Raw genomic sequence first — 23,064 nt, 5'->3', positions numbered from 1 at the left:
TGAACTCAGAGGCTATTGTTTCACTGTTAGTTACGTGGAATTGAGTCGTCTCTCTCTCTCTCTCTCTCTCACACACACACACACACACACACACACGAGATGGAGGGACAGGCAAGCCAGTGTTCTTTTGATGAAGCAGCAATTGAAGAACCACAGGTGTCGGAGTATCTGGAATACTTAGGGAGTACCGAACCGGTGAACTGCAGAACCTCTGTAAATTGATTGTACAGGAAACAGATTCCTGCACCCTCTTTGGGTGGGGACCGGGTACTGGAAATCACCTGGCATTTAAGAAAAAGCATGTGGTGGCAATTGAAGGGTGTAGCATAGCCTTTTTTGTACAAACCTCTTTGAGCAATGTTTAGTTTACCTCATCTCAGTGAGTCCTGGTGAATGGCACTGCCAAGGACCTGCCACAGGACCCTCTAAGGCCAGCTCTCCTGCTGTGGCTGTCCTTTGTTCCCTTATTCACTGGAGGCTGAGGGGCATTCCTGGGACTAGCCTATGTTCCACGTTAAGGTCTTGCCTTTCTGAGGGCCCTTTATTCAAGCCACTGCTCAGCAAATGTCACCATTGTAAGTTTGCCTGCAACCCTTTGAATGGCAAGTCACCTCCCTTTGGGGAGAGGAGAGGCTGGACCTTCCCCCTGCGTGAAATGCTGATCCCAGTGCAATGCGGTGGCGCGGTCAGGGGCCACTTGATGACTGACTCACTATGGAAAATGAGGGCAAGGCTGTGGTGTGGTGTGGCCACGGGCCCCGCCTGCACCCACAGCACATTCCGCAGGGCAGTGGTGGTTCTGGGGCAGGCTTTCATCCTCTTCATCCTCTAGGGGTGCTACTTCTTTCTAGCCTGTCACCATTCTGTAGTCTCAGGGCTATGGTAAGCCTGGGGGTATGGCCACAGCTGTTAGATTTATATATCCCATGTAGTATATGTAATTATATATAATATATGTCAAGCATATATATATATATATACATATATATAGTACCAAAGATACTTCAGAAAGTTCACAGAAAGTGGAATTAAAAGGTAAGTTTATTTTTGTGCAGAAAATGTTGAAATCCATGCAAATTTTTTCACTAGGTACATTTCCTGTGAACATTCTGAAGACTCTTTGTGTGCATAATTTCAAGTTTTTTGCCCCAATATAAACTGATTTTTAATTCTATTTTCCACAAATATTTTTAGGCACCCTGATATATACACACACCTATACACATGTGCAGTACCCAATTTGTCCTCCCTGTGAGAAATCGCCATAATTGGAGGTAGACTGCAGAATGCTGAAAGATGAGAGTTACAGAAACACTTTCACTCACTCATGTAGAATGCGGGAGACTTTGGAAAGAATTCACACTGAGATAACATATCCATGCCTAGCCCTATGCCTCAATAAGAAGTCATCAGTTAGGATTCGTTATGTCTGAACTCACATCCTTGAGCTTGATAATGTATCCTGCTGTCTCTATTATCTATGGTCTTAGTTAACTTTTGAAAGCAACCTGTACACAGACATAGATTTCTCAATTTTTGTATTTTTTTTTTTTGCCAGAAAAATCTGAGAAGTATTTTTGAGTGCTGGATCATGAATCTGGTTTAAACATTGCATGATGCAAGTGGTGCATGAATAAGGACACGGTGGTATGATTTGTAGGCCAGGCATAAACACGACTACATTTGGAGTTCTAGCAGTGATTTTGGAATTTGCAAGCTCTGGCGATGTCAGTTGGACTGGTTGATGTGAACTGACAGCCCAGCCAGCCGTGTGCACAGGAGCTTAGTGGCCTGTGGAGGCTTTGGGAATGGTGGCTATGCCACAGCAGGACTGTCTGGGTGAAGTGTTGAAAGCAAGAAGGTAGATGAAGTGAGAGGGTGAAAACTGTTGCAAAACCTAAATGGCACAATAATAAAGATACTAATGAACAATACCCTAAGTGCATTAATTTTTATGTCTACGGAATGGCAAGCATTGTGCATGCATTTAATTTAAGTTAATGCTCTTGCAGCAGCCTGCAATGTAGACTTGGTTCTCCAGTTCACAAATTTGGGGTCTAAGGCTCAAGCTCACAGTTTTCTCCTGTTGTAGAGCTAGTGGGGTGTGGAAGGAGATGACAAGAATTTAAATTGAGGCTCTTTTCTGAGTCCAATATATACTTGTCATTTATCTTTGATTGGTGTTGAAATTTTTCATACTATCAGGCATTCAATTCATAAACACTATTTAGGGACCAACTGTGTCCCTGGAACTGAGGGGACTGAAATTAGCAAAGATCCTTTGGCGTAGGAGCAATTTCCCTCGGAGTACATTGGCAGACACAGAGAATGTCATGTTTTATGTTAGGTTGTGTCAATGATTCATATTAGATCAGCAGGGAGATTCCTTTCTACCTGCGCTCCAAGTCCATACTTTGTGAGTTCATCATTGTCACCCAGATTCTGCTCTGTCTCTTCAGAGGCATCACACCCAAAATTGGTCTTAGCTTATCTCACGCCCTAAACCCCACCAACCACAGCAGCTTCTCTTTCCAACTTTCCTGTCTCTTTGGAACATCCCAGCAAAGTAATCATCATTGCCACTTCCCTACTCTTGGATTGCTCAGTTCCAGTGAGTACATGTCCCCTTGCTTCCTGTGTCCACTCGTCTGTTAGATTGCTGTCTGCGATTGGCTTCCATTCTTCCAGCTTACAAATGCATCTGTCTTTGGGCTGTAATTCCTTTTTCTTAAAAACTTCCTAAATGAAAGATCTCTGCGAGTGAGATTCCAGTGAAAAGAACAGGTCATCAAAGAAGGAGGTACCTTTCTCTGAAGGGAGGAGAGAACTTCCACTTTGACTACGACCTTGTCTAAATATGATCAGAGTTGGTGAACTCAAAAGGCTTCCATAGCCTTGGCAACTCATGACAAGAGCCTAGGGTGATTACTGAAGCCATAAACAAGAGTGTCAATTTGTTAAGTCAACAACAGGAGTCACTGTGCACTTACTCCTCATGTAGGATCTCTGTCCTTAATGTACTGTACATTGTGATTTAATGCTATAACTAGTACTCAAACAGTATTTTTCACTTTGTGTTTCTATGTGGGTGCAAACTGTTGAAATCTTTACTTAATATATGCTAAACTGATCTATATATAAAGAGAATTGAAAATGAATCTTGATGTGAATGGAAGGGGAGAGGGAGAGGGAAAGGGGAGGGTTGCAGGTGGGAGGGACGTTATGGGGGGGGGAGCCATTGTAATCCATAAGCTGTACTTTGGAAATTTATATTCATTAAATAAAAGTAAAAAAAAAAAAACTTCGTTAAGATTCTATGGTGTGCCAAAGGGAATTGCTCATCCCTTCATTAGGGGTGGAGGGATCTGTTTCTCTTTTGGTCACCACTGTGTATCCAGTGGCTGGGAAAGCACTGGGGACATTTGTGGAAGGTAGGAATCAATGCATGGATAATCTGTGGGAGAAAAGAGTTGAGGGCTAATATCTACTGATGATTCTTATGTTTAAGCACTGTGCTAGTCACTTTAGATGTGGTTGCATTTTATAGGATATTACAATCTGCAGCCTTCACTCATTTACTCAGGACACGTTTACTGAATATGTACCGTGTACCAACCACTCTGTTAGACACCGGGGAGAGTGAAAAAGGTAGGCATAGTCTAAGCCCTTTTGGAATGTGGAGTCTGCACGCATGCATATGGGGTACAGCCAGATGACAATCGAATAAAGGAACAGGCGAAACAGAGGCACGTTTTAATAAAGACCATGAAGGAAACAAAGTTTGCAGCAGAGGAGATTGAGGATCCTAGCTGAATCTGGCCTTTGGAAGCCGTGTCATTGTGCACATTTGTCTCCATTTCCTGTTGTTCCCAGCAGTCAGTAATGACAATGGAATTGCTAACTTCCTCTCTGGTCCGCGAATATGCCACACTTTCCCACCCTCAGATCTTTCCTCACATCATATTCAACAGATAGGGGCATCGTAGTCTTGCTTTCTCCAAAGTTTTGCTTTCTAAGATTTCAGTTATGGGTGATTTAAGGTTCCTGTAGTCAACATTGGTTCAGAAGTACATTAAAGCACACTTAAATATTTCGAAAGAGAGAGAGAGAGAAAGGGAGAGAGAGAGCTAGCTTACATTCATGGAACTTTTATTATATCATTAGAATTGTTCTATTTTATTATTAGTTATTGTTAATATTTTATTTGCAGGCCGGCACCGCGGCTCAATAGGCTAATCCTCCGCTTTGCGGCACCAGCACACCGGGTTCTAGTCCCGATTGGGGTGCCTGATTCTGTCCCAGTTGCCCCTCTTCCAGGCCAGCTCTCTGCTGTGGCCAGGGAGTGCAGTGGAGGATGGCCCAAGTGCTTGGGCCCTGCACCCCATGGGAGACCAGGATAAGCACCTGGCTCCTGCCTTCGGATCAGCACGGTGCGCCGGCCCCAGCACGCCGGCGTCGGCGGCCATTGGAGGGTGAACCAATGGCAAAGGAAGACCTTTCTCTCTGTCTCTCTCACTGTCCACTCTGCCTGTCAAAAAAAAAAATATTTTATTTGCCTAATTTATAAGTTAAACTTTATCATAGGTATGTACGTGTAGAAAAAAACATAGTATAAACCTTCAGATATAGGATTCAGTACTATCTGCTGTTTCAGCATCAACTGGGAGTCTTGGAACATATTCTGGTGGATAATGGGGGTGGGGGAAACCTACTGTATCCATCTGATACACTGCCTGCAATGATTTTTAGTAAGAAACTCTTCATGCCTTTAAAGAACTCCTAGACAAGAATTAAATACTATAGGATTTAGATGAAGAAATGACCATATCATATGAAAACTGGATTTCATTTTGGGGGAGATCAGAAAACGCTTAGAAAAGATAACATTTGGGGCCAGCATTGTGGTGCAGCAGGTTAAGCTACCACCTGCAAGACCGGCATTCCAAAGGAACACTGGTTTGAATCCTGACTGCTCCACTTCCCATCCAGCTCCCTGCTAATGAGCCAGGGAAAGCAACAGAAAATACCCTAAGTGCTTGGGGGCCCTGCACCGATGTAGGAGACCCAGATAGAGTTCCAGACTCCTGGCTTCGGTCTGACTCAGCCCCAACAGTTGTAGCCATTTAGTGAGTAAACCGGTGGATTGAAGATTCTCTCTCTCCTTCTCACTCTCCTTCTCCCTCTCCCTTTCTATAACTCTTTCAAATAAATAAACCTTTTGTTAAAAAAAAGGTGGTATTAGGGGGATGGTACTATTTCTGTAGCTTATCATGGTAGAGAAAGTATGTTCTAAGATGATGGTGTAAGTAAACATTGTGTAGATGACAGTGCTGGGCACATTTCAGAAACAGCAAGAATCTCAAGAGTTGCTGGATCGTGGAACAGTTGCAGGGGATAAAGGGAGCTGAAAGCTAACATGGGCCCATGCGTTGGAGGACCAAATGCCAGGGAGAGGAGTTGATAATTAATGTGGTGGGCAGTGGGAATTTGCTGCGATTTTCCACAAGAGAAAGAAATGTTTGTAGCTGTCTTTTTAGAGGGGTTGCTCTGGTGTGCTGCGGAGGGTGAATTCGGGAGATTAAAGGCTGTTTTGTGGAAGGGCAAGTAGATGGGAAAGGGAAACCTGCAGCATACATAAAGATTAGAGACTGTGGAGTTAGGGCAGGACAAGCAACATGGAATAGTCCCTGAGCTTCCTGGACAGGGTAACTAAGAATCCATGCATTGTAGACAGAGATGCTTAGGAGGGAAATTAATTTGAAAGGGGATTAATTGTGATCCCTTGACCTGGAAGTATCTTCCTTTCTCCAGCCTATATACATTAAAATCTCACAAAGGTGATGGACAACTGGATCATGTGGTTTTACAGTCTACAACATTACTAATCTGTTCAATTAAGGGAAATAGTTTATCTTATATTATTCTGTAGCTGCTCTGAGTGTGATAGTCTTGTTTCGTTGGATTGTGTAAAGTCAGGGAGTTCTTCAGTATTCTCTAAAGCAGTTCTTTTTTTTTTTTTTAAGATTTATTTATTTATTTGAAAGTCAGAGTTACACAGAGAGAGAGAAGGAGAGGCAGAGAGAGAGAGAGGTCTTCCATCTGATGGTTCACTCCCCAGTTGGCTGCAACGACCCAAGCTGCACTGATCTGAAGCTAGGAACCAGGAGCTTCTTCTGGGTTTCCCATAAGGGGGCAGGGGCCCAAGGACCTGGGCCATCCTCTACTGCATTCCCAGACCGTAGCAGAGAGCTGGATTGGAAGTGGAGCAGCCAGGTCTTGAACCGGGGCCCATATGGAATGCTAGTGCTTCAGGCCAGAGCATTAACCCATTGCACCACAGTGCCGGCCCAATCTAAAGCAGTTCTTAAAAGATCAGAGAAAAAGAAGCTTGAAGACACTCTCCTGGAAATGTCTTTGATCATTTTTTGGGGGGGTGGGTAGAAGCAGATCATAATTCTTTGTAGAAATATATATATAACTGACAACTTCATCAAGTTCTGATTCACAATCTATAGCAGAGTAAAGAGAAGATGTCAAGAATGTAGGAGAAACCAAAGATGCTAACTAACACATATAGGGAAAATCTAGCGGAAAAAATAAATCTAGCTGACGTCAGACAAAGAAGTGAAACTGGATTTTCAGTATTGGTTCACCTGATCTGAAATAAACAAACAGAACTTAGCAGCTTAGTTACAAGAAAGAGATGTCATTTGAAAGAGCCCTAAATGATTTCAGCACAATTTAGTTATTGACAGAGTGAGAAAACCATGAGAAAATTAGTGTGTATTACCTGCTTGCCTATAAGACTGTCTTTTTTCCCATTCTTTAGGGTACAGAAAAAGGTCATGCTATGACTAGAAAATTTGCCAAGTGCACTGGCATCTAGGGAATTTACTCTGCCTATTTTGCCAAGGTCATGTGGGTAAGGGCTATGATAGTAATAACAGTAACTTTATTCAGTAGCACAGTTTTCTTTTAACATTTTTATTTCTAAAATTAAATAATTTGTGATGTATCTTTGTGATAACATGTGAAGTTGGAAAGGGAACATGATTACTTATATAGCTATAATCTCTTTCTAATATTTGGGAAAATAAAATAATTCTATCCCATCAATGAATTGACCTGTCTTTCAAAATATGAACAGTTGGGAGATGCTTTAATTCTGTCTGGCATATCACATTCATTCAGCTAATGCAATGATTTTATTTTGGATAGTCTATATTCCCTTTACTTTTAAATGTGTTTGATCAACCCCAGGTTTAAATATACCCCATCAAGCTTTGGTTTCTATTTATGGTAATGAAGATCAATATGGAGAGTTTAGAAATGAAATGCGAAAGACAGAACACTGGAGAAATGCCACCTAAATCTATGCATCTCTAAATGAAGTCATGTGGCACATGGGAGGAATATAAACTGAAATAGTGGCAAAATTATGCAAAGCAAAAAGTTTAAGGAAATTCATAAAATTTACAAGATATGAGCAAAGACAAATCATTCTGTTAACTATGGTAGAATAAGCAAACCGGCAGTCCTCTCCATAATTCTACTGTGATGCTTTCCAAAATACTAGTAAGGTTCCCTTTTTCTAATTAACTATGTACTAGAAATCCACCGTACTGTGACTCACATGATTGTGTGGAATAGTAGAAAAGGCATTATGGACTTCAGTTTAACAAAGCTTAAATATTATGCTCATCATACACAAGTTTTAAAATCTTGCTCTCTTGCAATTCTATAATTTACTAATGTGTTGTCTCTAGAAATGTAGGGGGTTAGAGATGTGTAGGTGGAGCCCTGTGTGTGTTTCTGGGTCAAGATTTTTTCTTTTGCTAACTCTGTGCTGGCTTTCCTATTCCTTAGTTAGTGAACTCTAAGCAATGATAGCCAGGCACACTTTGACATTATTACTGGAAGCAGAGTCTGGTCCCCATAGGAAGGCTAATGGCAATCATCCTGGTTGTTTATTTGTACTGAGAACCTACTATATGGAAAGTGCTTTGCATGTGTGAACTTATTTAATTCTCACAACTCTGTTTGACCTATGAAGAAACTGAGGTACAGATAAGTTAAATAATATTTTGAAGCTCACCCAGCCAGGACGTGACGGATCTGGGATTTGAACACAGATCTAGGTTCCAAGCCCTAAACCTCACGATACTATGGTGCCTCACATGTCGTCGTTATTTTGTTTTATTGCTGATGACATCTCCAGTACTCTTTGGTATTCTGATCATGGTATCTGTCTATCTCTTTGGACTTTTCTTTTTTCCTGTTATGCACCAACAGGACTCAATCTGGTTTGCAGAATATAGTGCCCTTAATGAATCATCAAGACGTCTATGGACATTTTGGGGGATTTTGTGTGTGTGGGTCTCATTTTATTTTTTTGACTCAATCCACCTAAATGAATAGATAGTTAGGGCATTTGACGTCTGCATACAGTTAAACAAGTCCTAGTGCTTAGCTACATTCACTAGAGGAAAAGAAACACACTGACCACATTGTTAAACACATTGTCTCTGTAAGTAAGAACAACTTCTCTCTGAACTTGCTTGCTGTCTATTAGTTTGAAGTTAGGAAGATTTACCCGTGTTTTATTCCTCCAGGGTACAAATATTGTGCAATTCAAGAATAATGAAAGAATTGTGTCAAATGAGGGGAAGCTCAGGGAATTATAGGGCAACCAAATCCACATGGCCAAATCAAAGCCACGGTACTGATAATACACATGCACTTAATATCCACTGTTTAATTGACATGCTTTCAGGGGCAGCAATGACATGTCACAGTCCCATTGTGTCACTGTAAGGGGGAAAGCATGCACACATGTGTTAAAAACTTGATGAACTCCTAACTCAGCAGTGGAACAATTACTTCACAGATTGGATTATTCTGAAGAGAACCAACAGCCCCATTCAGCCAATGTATTTTGAGCTCTTCTGTGTGCTGGGCTCTCTGCGAGGTGCTAGGGACACAGAAGTGAAGAAAACACTATCTTTGTTCTCAAAGGGAGTCTAATGTACGGGTCTCTTCTCTGTTACAATACTTTATCTCTAAGTCTTGCGTGACGGTGTGGCCACATCGTGATCTAGATGAAGAGCTTCCAAATGGCCCCCTCTGCTAAAGTCAAAGTGTCTTGGTGAAATCACATTGTCTTCTATTCTGAAATCCAAGTTTACTGGATTTCAATGTCAAGTTTACTGTTTTGCTCTCCTTGATAAAATATAGTATATGAACTAGTTGCTGGGTTACCACATAAAATACTGGCGCCAGCTGCAGCTGGGAAGAGCAGTTAGCAATTAAGTAAAGGAAATGACTAGTGGGTTTGAAACCCAACACATGGCCCATATACTTCTTAGCAAGGCAAGCATCTAAGTTACTGAGGCAACTTTTATCACTAAGGAAGTAGTTTTGGTGACTCATGTTCACACAAAATGACTTACTTTAGAATCTGGACATTCAGTAACCTTATCATTATGCTTTCTTTTCTTTGGACTAAACCAGATAAATTCATTTGGAAGACATTGGCTTATTATTTAGCAGCATATCATTCATTGGCTGCCTCATAGTTTGAAATTTACTGGACTTGTGGCTGACCAGAGTAAAAGGTTAGTGGTTGCTGGAATATATTGACATGTTAAAGGTACAACTAACAGGTTGTTTTCTAAGCAGAAATGTTTTGTAATTTTTTGTCAAATATTTTATGTAATATAATAGTGTTATTTATAAGTAGTCATACTTTTGATACTTAAATTAGAATATTGAAATATTTTATACTGTAACATAAAAATCTCTTATTTTTTTCCTAAAGAAATGAAAAATGGAATCAAAGTCTATGGAGGGCCACCTAGTGATGATAGTTACAATAATGAAGGAATCGTAAGAAAAATTCTTGCTAATTTCTCTCTTCTCATTTTCAGAATACCTGACTGATGTTGCAACAGTGTTTGTTTATTGACAATTGACTTTTAATTTTTATTAAAAAATAGTACAGAAGTTTTAGGAAAAGTTGGCCAGCGCCGCGGCTCACTAGGCTAATCCTCTGCCTTGCAGCGCCGGCACACCAGGTTCTAGTCCCGGTCGGGGCGCCGGATTCTGTCCCGGTTGCCCCTCTTCCAGGCCAGCTCTCTGCTGTGGCCAGGGAGTGCAGTGGAGGATGGCCCAAGTCCTTGGGCCCTGCACCCCATGGGAGACCAGGAGAAGTACCTGGCTCCTGCCATCGGATCAGCGCGGTGCGCTGGCGGTGGCGGCCATTGGAGGGTGAACCAACGGCAAAAGAAAGACCTTTCTCTCTCTCTCTCTCTCTCTCTCCACTCTGCCTGTAAAAAAGAAAAAGAAAAAGAAAAAGAAAAAGAAAAAGAAAAAGAAAAAGAGAAAGAAAGAAAGAAAGAAAGAAAGAAAGAAAGAAAGAAAGAAAGAAAGAAAGAGAGTTACAGGTTGATAATATGTTCAGAGAACCATATGGAAAGAACTTACTATTGACAGAAAAAGCAAGACCGAAGCCAAGGCTCCCAGCTGACTTCTGAGTATCCTAGCTTGGGTTTCAGTTTTTCTTGTATTCTTCATTGTGCCAGGCTTCCATGTGATCAGCCCAGGGCTCAATTCTGTCCTGAAGCCATGCTATAAAATTCAAAAATTTTAGCTGTTTTCTTTTTGCTTGAATGTAATCCTTTTCTGTTTTTAATTTTGCGGCTGGAAAAACTTGAAAAAAGGCAATGAGTCATTGCAAACATTTCCTTTTTTTCTGCAGATAGAATCCTGCAATGTGAGGCCAATGTACTGAGCACCATGTGTGCTGTGCATGAACTTTGGCATTTTCAGTGCTTTTCTGGAGGCACCTTGTAAGAGAACTCGTAGAGGGAGGTACTAGTACAGGGATTCTTAAAGTGCTATACAAAGTGATTCACAAGGAGTTACACGACTAGCAGGAGTGTCCCCTAGGAATTTTTTAAAGAAATTATGTGAGTCAGCATCCCAGGCCAACTGAATCAGAAACTCAGGTGGGTGGGGTTGTGACAATTGGAGTTTGAATATGACTTCCAGGTGAATCTGAGGACCACGAGGCTGGTGTATCATTGGTACATGTGGCCATGTAGAACAGAAAGGTATAGTGGTTAGAGAAGGGGGAAATAAATGAGTCTTTGCTTGTGAGGGAGTGAAGAAGCCATAGAAAAGAATGCTTTAGCTTTTGCAATTCAAACAAGCAATACAGTTTAAAAGCCTGAGATTTAATTTGCAGAACTAATTGTTTGCATGAGTGTTTGTTTTCTCAGAGAGGAGCAACCCAGATGACTAAGTTACTGTGAAATAAATGCTTGGTTTAGAAATTCTAGAATAATCTCTGCAGTGAGAAAACGCATGCCTTTCCATATTAGTCCATAAATTCAACTCAGGTTTGTAAAGTTCTATAAGATTCTTGTATTCTGTTGGCTTGGCCAATTCATTTGTCTCTTGGGACACCATCTGACAACCATATGCATTCCGCTCTTCATGAATGATCTCATTGGGATGGAATGAGGGCTTTAATATGTGTAAGAGAATTTGTGAGGCTTTCTGATTCCTGGAAAATGAGAACCATAAGGGTCAAGAACTATTAATGAAAAAACTGATGATAACGAAGTGTTTAGAAGATGATGCAAAAATGTGCTGCTTATTTCAATCTCTTTGATTTATGCACTTTTCAGTCCTGACTTAATCATTTAAAAGATGTTTGAATTTAAACAAATCACAGCTTTTGAAAGCTTTTAGCCAAAAATATTGTGGTAAATCATGCCCACTCATGGGATTTTCATGAGAATAAAATTAGATGAAAATATCAAAATGCAGTTTCTAAAGATCAGGCTTTACCATTTTTAGATGTTCTTGTTATGATTGTTGCTATTTTATGTCTGGGTTGAGTTAGCTTCGTGGTTGTTGGTGTAATGACATCATCCAGGAGTTTGGAATAAATGTGTACATCAGCAGATTTTATGATTGCAAAAAATAGCTGTGTTTATTTTTCTACTAATTCTCCTTCAGTGGAATGTTTCAATTTTCTCATGGAATGGGGGAGATCCACATATGTTTTATTAAAGAAAGCAAGTATGATATTTCATTGAACTGGGAGGCAACATTTCATTCTTTCTTCCAGGGAAGAGTTGGGGACTGAGGAGTCAGATAATTGGGTTAGATCCCCAGTTTCTATTTCTGATGATGCAACCATGGGAAAACCTCCTGTTCCTTTGCTGTAAAATGGGAGTGATAATAATAGAGTTGCATGAAGATGAAGCGAGCAATGAATATAAAACACATGGTAGAGTATCTTGCACAAAATAAACACTCAATCACTGTGAGTTATTGTTGTTATTATTATTAAATTATAGCATGAAGAGGAGAAAAAGGGACTGTGTCTAACAGTCAAGGGCAAGAGACAATAAGAAGACAAAGAAACAGTTACTAAGTGGCCTGTTCACGTTACCAATGAAAATTCAAGCAGTTTCCTCGACTTTCCTGATCTGTTCCATTGAGAGTAAATGATTCTCCAATCACTGCAAATGAGAAAATGGATCATAGTAATAGATGTTACATCTCTTGTCTCCCTAGCTAGAGTGTGCTGGAGCCATAGACAAAGCGCGTCTTGATTTTCTCACTCCCCCTACTTAGGTGCCTCCCTTCCTCCTTCCCCATCTTGTTAAGGTTTCTCCAGGGTGAGAGGTCATACTGGGGAAGAGTTACAGGAGTATTTCTTACTTGGCCTTGTGTTTCCATCTCTGGATTTGACATGTGTTTAAAACTAGCTCTTTTCCTGGCAGATGCTTCTTTGGTGGAGACTTATTACCACCAAGGATCTCTCTCTCTCTCTCTCTCTCTCTCTCTCTCTCTCTCTCCCCCCTCCTGCTCCCCTGACATGCAGTAATACACATGTATTCCTTCCATAGTCCCCTGGGAGTCATTCTGGGTACACTGCTTTCCTCTTTTTGCCCTGGGACCTTCTCTGTGGATGATCCCTTGAACAAGATCCAAGACAGCTCCCTCTTGCACAGTTCAGATGTGGTCCAAAGGAAATACTTGGCCTCTCCAAACTTTTAGTTAAAGGGCTTCAATTTAAATACACTGGTGTCCTTGGAAGCTCCTTGCATTAGGCTGGAGGTGAGGAGCAGACAGGCCCTCTCCTGTATTCCTCAGAGAAAGGTCAGTCCCTAGCATGCTCATAACTTTCTACAAAAACTCCCTTTTCATCTTGAATAACTTCCAAGTGTTTATAACTTTGACACAGATAAGTGGTTGTGGGAGTTGTGTAACTCCTTCTGGAAGCTTCCTTTGGATGTTTTGCCTTATTCTTTTGTATTTCACTTTGGAATGTGTTTCTAGTGTTTGAGTACTTGAGCTAAAGCATACATTTTCATAACCTGTTAATACTACCCAGAAAAATTATCTGGACTTAGCAATTTTGAGCCAATTTGAAGACACTGGAGCAAAACTCAGAAAAGAAAAACAGGATACTTCTGAGCCTTTGCACACCACTGAAATTTAAACAAGGCGTTTAGAGTAACAACATACAGGCAGTATAACAAAGTTGATGAAAAGATGGTGTGGTGGTAGGTAGCTGAACTGATCTGAAGCCAGGAGCCTGGAGCTTCTTTCGGGTCTCCCATGTGGGTGCAGGGGCCCAAGGACTACTGCTTTCCCAGGCCACAGCACAGAACTGGATAGGAAGTGGAGCAGCTGGGACTTGAACCGGCACCCATATTGGATGCCGGTGCTGCAGGCGGCAGCTTTACCCCCTTTGCCACAGTGCCGGCCCCTCTCTTAGCTTTTAAATTTTCTTTTCTATATGTTTCTCTATTTCCTAAACTATATATAAAGGACACAAATATTTAGATATTAGCCAAAAAGAGAAAGAGTGGTCAGAAGCGAGACTCTTGGAGTTGGATTGAACTTCTAGTATGCTGGGGTTTTCTAATGTATGTCTGTGGGCTCTTGTCACTTAGGGAGATATTCAGAAATTTGTTTTCCAGGTAGGGAACAAGTGCCAAAATGAAACTGCAGGTTGCAGTTTTTGGATTTTAAAACTGTGAACTCTACAAGGATACACAGCTGATGTTCTGTGTTGCATTCTTTTTCTACTCTCTTCTAGGAGTAGTTCTAAAATGAAAGGAGTAGAAAAGATAGGACATGCAGATTCTTCACATTCTTTCCTGACCAGAATCCTTAACTCCTGATGTGAAATTCTCCCTCAGAATCCTTGACAACTCCGGGTTGTTTATTATTTGATAATTTTCAGACTTTTTTCCCCTCTAAACTGATGCTGTCTTTTTATTTCTCTTCTTTTAAAAATGTGGTTATGTTTTTTGTAAATAAATATGTTAGCCATTTTGATTTTTGTAATACTGAGAAAATCACATGAAGTTTCCTACCTTTTAATCTTTGTACAAAACTGAATATTAAAAAAGAAAATCTGATAATTCTAAAATGGCCTAATAAAATTTTAAACACTTACAGTGTTCTTTGACGTTTCTAGCTCTGTATTATCTCATTTTGATATTATCCTACTAGTAAAATGTATGTCTGCCATCTACTGAAATAGAGTCTATTTTAGTCACTTAGTATTTTCTGAGTGACTAAACATGCTACAAATCCCTTTGGGGAATTTAGACATTTTAAATTAGAGGTATTTACCTTAGATGGAAGTAAAATGTTCATAGGCTTGAATTGAAAGAAAAAGTTGCTAAAATAAGGGTTGATGGCCTCTGCATTCCAAGCCTGAAGCAAATTTTTGTGGGATAAGATGTGCTTGTGTGTTGTATTACACTCACATAAGTGGTTTTGAAAGCTAAGGTAGATTTTAGCAATTTAAAATAAATGCAAAGGTTCTTGTTTTCTTATATTCAAGTGGAGGGAGTACATACAGTCATGGCCGAACTATGGAACTGGTATTACAGTTTAGTCATTTTTATCACTATTGGCTCATAACAGAATGATTCTGATACTATTGTATATCTAAACTAGTTTCTAACTAGTAAGGATACAATGAAAAATCCTTATATTTTATTTTTCTCTGAGTTTTAGTTTCTCAGTTTGATGACTGCCACAATAGAAAAGAAACGACTGTGAAGAGGAACAAGGGGTTTTGTGGGGGTGTTTGTGTGTGTGTCTGTGTGTGTGCAGGCACTTCCTCTTCCTGGTGTTACTGGGCCTGCTTTGTGATGTAGTCGCCTCCAGGCAGCTCTGAATGCTCAGGTGCACATTAGAGAAAAGAAAGGAGTAATCACAGCTCTCAGAGTCACTCACTTCTCTTGCTGCTATTCCCAGCTTGTGTCGTGATCTCCTCCCGGCAAAGCACAGAGGGCGTAACAGGAACCATGAGGAAAGGCATCTTGCTAGCTAGCATACCAACTGGACTCTGAAAACATATTTGGAAAATAATTCTATTATTATAAAAGACTGGGTGATACCTTTTGACAAAAGTTGTCAGTAAGTAGGTGAAAACCAGTATTTATTAAGCTAGGTACATTACTGATGTGTGTGTGTATACGTACAATAACAATACAGGCAACTACCTTGTTGGCAATATTATTAACTTCATAGGTGAAGAAACCGAGTCATGAAATTCATCTTAGTTCATGGAATTTTAAGAACCAGGTTCCTTGCACTGTCTCAAGCTATCTTTGCAGAGAATCTGTTATAAATGTTAGTAATTAGTCTGTCAGACTGTTCCTCTTTTGTGAAAGAATATTAACATTTAAAAAAAAAGATTTATTTGACAGGAAGAAAGAGAGAGAGAGAAAGAGAGAGATGGAGATGTCTTCTGTCTGTTGGTTCACTCATGCACTCACACAATTGCTGCAATAGCTACAGCTGGTCCAGGAACTCCATCCAGGTCTCCCAAATAGATGGCAGAGGCCCAAGCACTTGGGCCATCATATGCTCCTTTCCCAAGCTCATTAGCAGAAAGCTGGATCAGAAGTAACAGATCAGCTGTTACTCTTACTGGCACTCTGATACGGGATGCCAGCATTTATAGGCAGTGGTTTAACCCACTGCTCCACAATGCTAACCTCAGTTTTAACCATTTTGTCTGTGGCCTTTTAAACGGGTATTACCATATCTGTTTAGGTGTACTTTGCAGATCTCAAAAGTTGCCCTCAGTCCTCAGGTGAGTCTGTTCTCAAGAAGCAACATCTTCTGGCTCTAGGCTGCTTTAGTTTGGCTCCCTGGCTTGGCGTCTGCAGGTATAGGTGCCTAGCAGGCTTGGGCCAACTGAACCTACTCAGAAGCTTTTATACCACGTGATGGTATAGCCAGCTCTGAAAGAACTCGGGAAGAACCCAAGCTGGAATTCCCTGCTTTCCCACTAGCTGTGGAGTCAGACAAGATACTTACTGTATGCATCTCCATGTCTTCATCTCTAAACTTGGGGTTAGATGAAATTGGTGGTTTTGGTTTTTAATCCAACCGCGCTGATCCGATGGCAGGAGCCAGGTACTTATTCTGGTCTCCCATAGGGTGCAGGGCCCAAGCACTTGGGCCATCCTCCACTGCACGCCCTGGCCACAGCAGAGAGCTGGCCTGGAAGAGGGGCAACCGGGACAGAATCCGGTGCTCCAACTGGAACTAGAACCTGGTGGGCCGGCGCCGCAAGGCGGAGGATTAGCCTAGTGAGCCGCGGTGCCGGCCCAAGACCATAGTATGATTTAGAAGTAGTTGTGGTAGTCCCTGGAATAGAGGAGGTTACCTGGAATTATTCTGGGCCTGTGTGGCTACCATCCATGCTTCAACAACAGAAAAGTGTGTGTGTGTGTGTATACACAGTTTCTCTGTATTTCTCTGTGCCTCTGATTCCAAATGAAATTTTGCTTGAACAAAAAGTTCTGTCTCTATAAATAGTTTGAAAAACTCTGAACTAACTACTCCTCAAGTGTCCTTCCAGCTCGAATTCCCTGTGAGTGCATGAAAGCAGTTTTAAAGAAAGAATCCCACTATTTTTAGTTGAACTAAAACACAATCCTTAAAATTTGCTGCAAAGTATTTTTTCAAATTAGTCATTTCAAAAATAACCCCCAAGAGCAAAATTGATGTTAAAATCTATGATTGAACACTCTGAAATGGTAAAGTATAAAGTAAACTGCGTGATTTCTGTTTTTCAGTAGCAAATATATGATTAACTTTCCTTTGATTCTAATTTTTGAAAGCATTCTTTTTCTTCTTCGGAGGTAAGATAACAATATGGACAGTAAGAAGTCACCAAAATGTTCTTTGCCACAGAAAAGTACTACTCCGTAGACATACCAGGAAGTTCATTTCCCATCTGTTCTTTCTCTCATGAAAGTTTATCATGTCACTGATACAACACATCCGCTGCCTCTGCTGCTGTTCCCTTGTGACAGTCCGTAAGTAAGTGACTGGATACTAGAGAAAGAGAAGGAATGTTTGCTGCAAGATCTACTTTTACTTGAGTTTCTTTTACTGCACATTTTGGACACTTATTTTAAAGCAGTGTTCCGTAGTTAGGCATTTCTGCACATTGCAGCACTGTTCGTTGACTGATAGGCTATCCATCGATGTTGACTTCAGGAGACCCGCATTCTAGAGCAAGGCTGCCCAGTAAAATTTTCTGTGATGAGCAATACTGTAGACCCCAGTTATGGATGGCCACTGAGTACTTGAAATGTGCCTAGTGAAACTGATTAACTAAATGTTTAATGCTCATTAAATTAATATGACTTAAATCACCAGGTATGAATACCCTATTGAGGGCTATAACTTTTTAGAGAATCAAAGAAATAAGTAAAATTGTATTCAATTTTTTTTGTTACTATTGGCACTCTGATGGTCTGAAACAGATAACAGATTTTTACATTTTTAAAAAATTTTACAATGAAGATTTCTTCAGTTCCTAACACATGGATGAGCCAGGAAATGATTGGATGTATTACTTGGTCCCATCTCACCTCCACCTTAGAGCTTCCAGCTCATGCATCCTAGTAAGGTCACTTCATCATTTGGTCTGGAGATAGCCAGATCTATAGATCCACCTTTCACAGCTATCCTGGGAGCAAAGAATTAGCATGTTTCTTCCTTACTATGTGACCTGGTCTGATCCCTGACTATCTGTGTTACCAGGCTGAGCACCCCCTCTGCCATGCCTCTGAATTCCAGACTTCCATCCTTTATCCCACTCTGGTTCCTGAATCCCTCCCACAAGACCTGAGATCCCCTAAAGCCCCCAGAGACCTGCGGCCACCTGGACTGCCCTACAGTGCGTTGACTAGTTTAGGGCCCAGGGTTCAGTTCTGGTATCTGAGATGGGTGTGACAAGCTGGAGTGTGATCAGCAGGTGAAGAGACTGGGGATGTGTGGCTTGGAGGCTGCCCTCACTGTTGTCACCCCTGATCTAAGGAGGATGCATTCCAGGACTCCTAGGAGATGTCTGAAACAGCAGATAGTACTGAACTATAAATATACTAAGTTTTCCCTATATACCCATATCTATGATAAAGTTTAATTCATAAATCAGGGATAGTATGAGGTTATTAATAAGAGCTCCTAACAAAATAGAACAGTTATCACAATTACAGTAATAAAGTTGCTAGCATCACTAGGCTTGCAGCTAGGTAAGATAAGGGATAGATGAATACAAGCACATTGATAGCCTCAGAGCCCATTAACAAAACAGGGCTGTGAAGTGACTAATATGCCAATAGGGTATATAGTGTGTAGACGCTGGAGAAAGGGATGATTCGTGTCCAGTGGGACAGAGTAGGGCAGCTGAGGTTTCATCATAGTACCCAGAAAGGTCCACGATTTCAAACTTATAAATTGCTTATTTCTGGAAGTTTCCATTTGATATTTTTGGATCAGGGTGGACAACAGGTGACTAAAGCTGCAGAATGTGAAACTGCTCACATAGGGCATCTATTGTATATAGCTGCTATTTAATAAACAGACATTTATTTTTATTTTGCTAGGCACTGAGCTAAGTGCTTTTTAATCCTTGTTTAATTCTCATAGCAACCACTTGTACTGATTTATAATATTTAGAAGTATCCTGAGGCTCGCAGAGGTTAAGTGGCTTTCTCCCAAGTCCTGTAGGTACAAATAGGCAAGATGGATTTCTATCTACACTGTGGCTCTTGAGATTGCATTCTTTCTTTTAAATTAAAAAGCCTTTTTTTTTTTTTTTTGAGAAGCAGAGAGGGAGGGAGGGTGGGAGAGAGAAGGAGATAGAGAAAGAGAGTGTTCCTGTCTGCAGGTCCCCCCCCCCCCCCATAATACTGCAATGGCTGAGGCTGAAGCTAGGTAGTTAGGAACTCAGTCCAGATCTCCCACATGGGTGGCAGGAGCCCAACTACTTGAGGCATCACTGCTGCCTTCCAGGGTGCACCTTAGCAGGAAGCTGGAATTAGGAGCCAGAGCAGGGAATAGAACCCAGGCACTCTGATATGGGAAGGGAACATCCCTTCTTGAGCTCGCATTCTTAACCACACACAACACTATTCATTATAGAAGAGAAAAGTTCCTTCAAATCAGTGTAGAGGAGAAATCTAAAAGGGACTGGGTATCTGATGTCTTAACACAGTGCAGTGGGACTTTCACCTGCAGCTTGGTTTACTGCTGGTGAGTCAGACTACCACCAAAAAGCATTCTTAGATACCTGATAGCTCAAGAGTTCTGGGGAGTTTTCCAATTAAAATTTCTTCTGAATATAACTTCCTGTTTCTGAGAACATTTACACTAGCTTATTCCATAGGATGACATTTTTATTTTCTATGAAATTCATAGGGATCATTCTCTGTGTAAAACCAGAGTGCAACTGCTTCATCACTGAAGTTGAGCAGGGTATTCTCTCCCTGTAGGTGAGCCTGCATAGGTGGCCAACCCACATATCACTGGGGAAGAAAGGCAGGCCTGGATTGTGGAGACTCAAAGATGATTGCAGGAAGTATTTTAATATTTTGTTATAGGTATTAACGATAGGAGAAGAAGAAAAGTAACATTAGATTCCAATTGATACAATGAACCATTCAAAAATTGAGTGTATAATTATTATTAATATACCTTTTAGTATTCTATTGTGCCCCTTAATTATTTCTGATGTTTCATATATGCTTTTATTTTCCAGGTGTTAGCATGCACTGAATATACTAAGGTCCAAATTTTGATATTTGTTTATATCTTCAAAACAGAGTTTTGAGTTTTTGTAAGTAGAATATAAGCACCATTGGATGTATTACTGAAGATAACTATGGGACCTGAGAGCTTTTTTGCCCTTATGAATATTCAGAATTTGATTTGGGGAAAAGTAATCAAATACAGGTACTTACTTCCAAAGTCCACAGAGAGATGGAATTAAAAATTTATTTTAGTACAAAAAAAAGTGAAGTCCAGGCATTGATTTTTCCTAATACACATTTTCCAAGAACTTTTTGAAGGCCCCTCGTGTATTTTCTTTTTGTTCATCCTATCTTCCTCTTCAACTGTTCCCTATTGTGCTGTCCCTTCCCAACCCTCCCCACTCTCCCCATCACATAATTTGTGCTAGTGATGGGAAGACAGCACATACATAATCCACAGGGGCCTAACTTTTACAGATGCTTCCATGAAGATAATCATACAGTAGTATCATGAAGAAAGTTTTCATTCTTGAACAACTACCCCATGTGAAGAAATTATACATAAAGATTATACACAGACAAGATGAAACTTGGACTAGAAAGAACGGAAACAACTGAATGACAGGAACAGGTGAGACCTGTTCTTCAGAAGACAAGGAAGACCGAGAAACTGAAATGATTCAGGGTTTCTGGCCTGGGAGTCTAGAAGGGAGCAGCTTCCAATGAATAAGGCTAGGAGGTTTCCAGCAAGGAACTGAGAACTGGAGAACGGGGAATGCCGAGCAGTTAATTGATAGTAGAGTTCAAAACAGGAGAGAAACCAAAGTTATGGCAGAAAAGTAAGGTTAGGACTACATTCCCCCAACCCTTAACTATGAAAGTGAAGGGCTTGTAATCAGCTTTTGTGGGGATGGGGTTTTAACCCCCTCCCTCTCAGGAAGTTGATATTTTTCATTAATTTTGCCACATGTGTATGTCTCTCTCTTACAAGGTAAGATCCTTGGTCATATTTATTTTAATTTATGTACTAATGCTGAATGGATTCTAGATTTAATTAATTAATATATTGGCTGTTGACTATATAAATCGCTGTGATTATATAGCTCCCTTTATATATATATATATATATATATATATATGACAGGCAGAGTTAGACAGTGAGAGAGAGAGACAGAGAGAAAGGTCTTTCTTCCATTGGTTCACCCCCCAAATGGCCGCTACAGCCGGAGCTATGCCGATCTGAAGCCAGGAGCCAGGTGCTTCCTCCTGGTCTCCCATGCAGGTGCAGGGCCCAAGCCTTTGGGCCATCCTCCACTGCCTTCCCAGGCCACAGCAGAGAGCTGGACTGGAAGAGGAGCAACAGGGACAGAATCCAGCACTCCAACCGGGACTAGAACCCCAGGGTGCTGGTGCCGAAGGTGGAAGATTAGCCTAGTGAGCTGCGGTGCAGGCCTCCCTTTATATTTAATATATTTTGTTATAGTAATTTATTATTGGTATTTATGGTAGTAATATTACATAATGGAAATGTTTATTTCATATATTATACAAATATAAGTGGTTGTATGGTTCCCATAAGTTGTGCAGGTTCAGGAGCACTTGCTTAAAGCAGAGACAAATGCTTTCCTTATAGATATTTCAATCTGAACAGATAATTAACAAGTCAAATTAGGATTCAGTTTTTCAAAGAATAATCTACGGAATCTCAGAATCTCAGAACTGGAATGCCTTTGAGAATTATTCTGGGCTCCTCCTTCCTTTCCCTTTATTTAACAGGTGAGAAAACCTTGCTCCTGCCAAGCCACACAACCAGATTCTGACAATGTCAAAGCTAACACTCAGTTCCCTGGCATCTATCTTGATTTCCTTCTTACCCAAACATAGAGCCAAAACATTTCCAGTCCCACAAACATTTACAACTTAAACAGTTAATTTCATAGATCAAACCAAGATGGATCAGTCAATTTACATTTCAAATGCTTCTAGTTGTGGTACAGTAGGTTAAGCTGCCTTTTGTGATGCCCTCTTCCCATATCCACGGTTTGTTTCCAGTCTTAGCTGCCCTGCTTCGGATCCAGTTCCACACTTATGCACCTGGGAAGGCAGCAGATGATGGTTAAGTACCTGGGGCTCTGCCACCCAAGTAGGAGACTTGGATGGGGTTCTTGGCTCCTGGCCTCTGCCTGGCCCAGGCCAGCTTTTGGGCCATTCGGGTTGTGAACCAGTGGATGAAAATCTCTTTCTCTGTCGCCCTGTCACATAAATAAATACTAAATCTTACGGGCCCATAGATCTAGATGATGTTCAGAGTAATCCCGTAGGGGTATTTTTTCAAGCGGCTACTATTACAATCACCTGAATTACTAGCACCCACTGAGGGCTCCTCTCGGCCCGGACGTGGGTTTGTGCTGGCTGTGACTCTGGGACCTTCTCCTGGAAAGACATTCGTCTGACTTATGTAAGCCCAGGCACACGCACACCAATGACCTGGTATGTGCTCAGTAGTAAAAAGAATGTTCGATTTAGGCTTCCAAGGACAGAAAGGCAGCCTGCCTGGAAAATGCTTTTTCTGGATTCAAACAAGGCAGTGGTGAGCTCTCTACTGAACTCCGAATTTCTCTTCCTCGCATGGCCTTCCAGCAAATCAGGCTGCTATTCATTTGAGAGCCCTTTTTGTTTCCTATCTTTTGTTCTCTTCCTGCCCCCTACCAGCGCTCCCCAGGTCCCACACAGCTCTGTAAAAGCCCTGACCTGGAGAGGCAGGAAGGGGGCGGGCGGGCGCGGAGGAGGGGTACTGAAACGCTGCGGAACCAAAGGCGGAGGGAACGGGGCGGACGGAGCGAAAAGAGCGAAGGACCGGCAGGCCTAGCTCTGAGGCGGCGGCGGCGGCAAGAGAATGGAGCCCTTGCGGGTCCTGGAGCTGTATAGCGGCATCGGCGGCATGCACCACGCGCTGAAAGGTGAG

The 23,064-nt window shown here is 41.2% G+C and overlaps 1 protein-coding gene across 10 annotated transcripts in view; it reads left to right on the top strand.

Moving 5' to 3' along the window:
- TRDMT1 (tRNA aspartic acid methyltransferase 1) overlaps positions 1-23,064 on the top strand; it is an 85,838-nt gene that overhangs the window by 2,590 nt on the left and 60,184 nt on the right. For 4 of the 10 annotated variants that reach the window (XR_007909665.3, XR_011381483.2, XM_002717359.6 and 1 more), the window contains exon 1: positions 22,589-23,059. The exons of 1 other annotated variant lie outside the window; for it this stretch is intronic. Coding sequence is in view for 2 of the 9 variants with exons in the window: in XM_002717359.6 (XP_002717405.4) it covers positions 22,996-23,059 (64 nt within the window). In the remaining 7 variants the exon portion in view is untranslated. Of the gene's footprint in view, positions 1-22,588; positions 23,060-23,064 lie in introns of those variants that run through there. 5 more of the 10 variants (XR_011381486.2, XM_070055456.2, XM_008268300.5 and 2 more) reach the window with 3 other exon arrangements.

This window comes from Oryctolagus cuniculus, chromosome 13 (assembly GCF_051225735.1).
Source record: "Oryctolagus cuniculus isolate XC-2025 breed Fujian yellow rabbit chromosome 13, ASM5122573v1, whole genome shotgun sequence".
NCBI lineage: Eukaryota > Metazoa > Chordata > Mammalia > Lagomorpha > Leporidae > Oryctolagus > Oryctolagus cuniculus.
The sequence above is the reverse complement of the archived record's forward strand: the minus strand, read 5'-3'. Positions and strand labels throughout refer to the sequence as shown.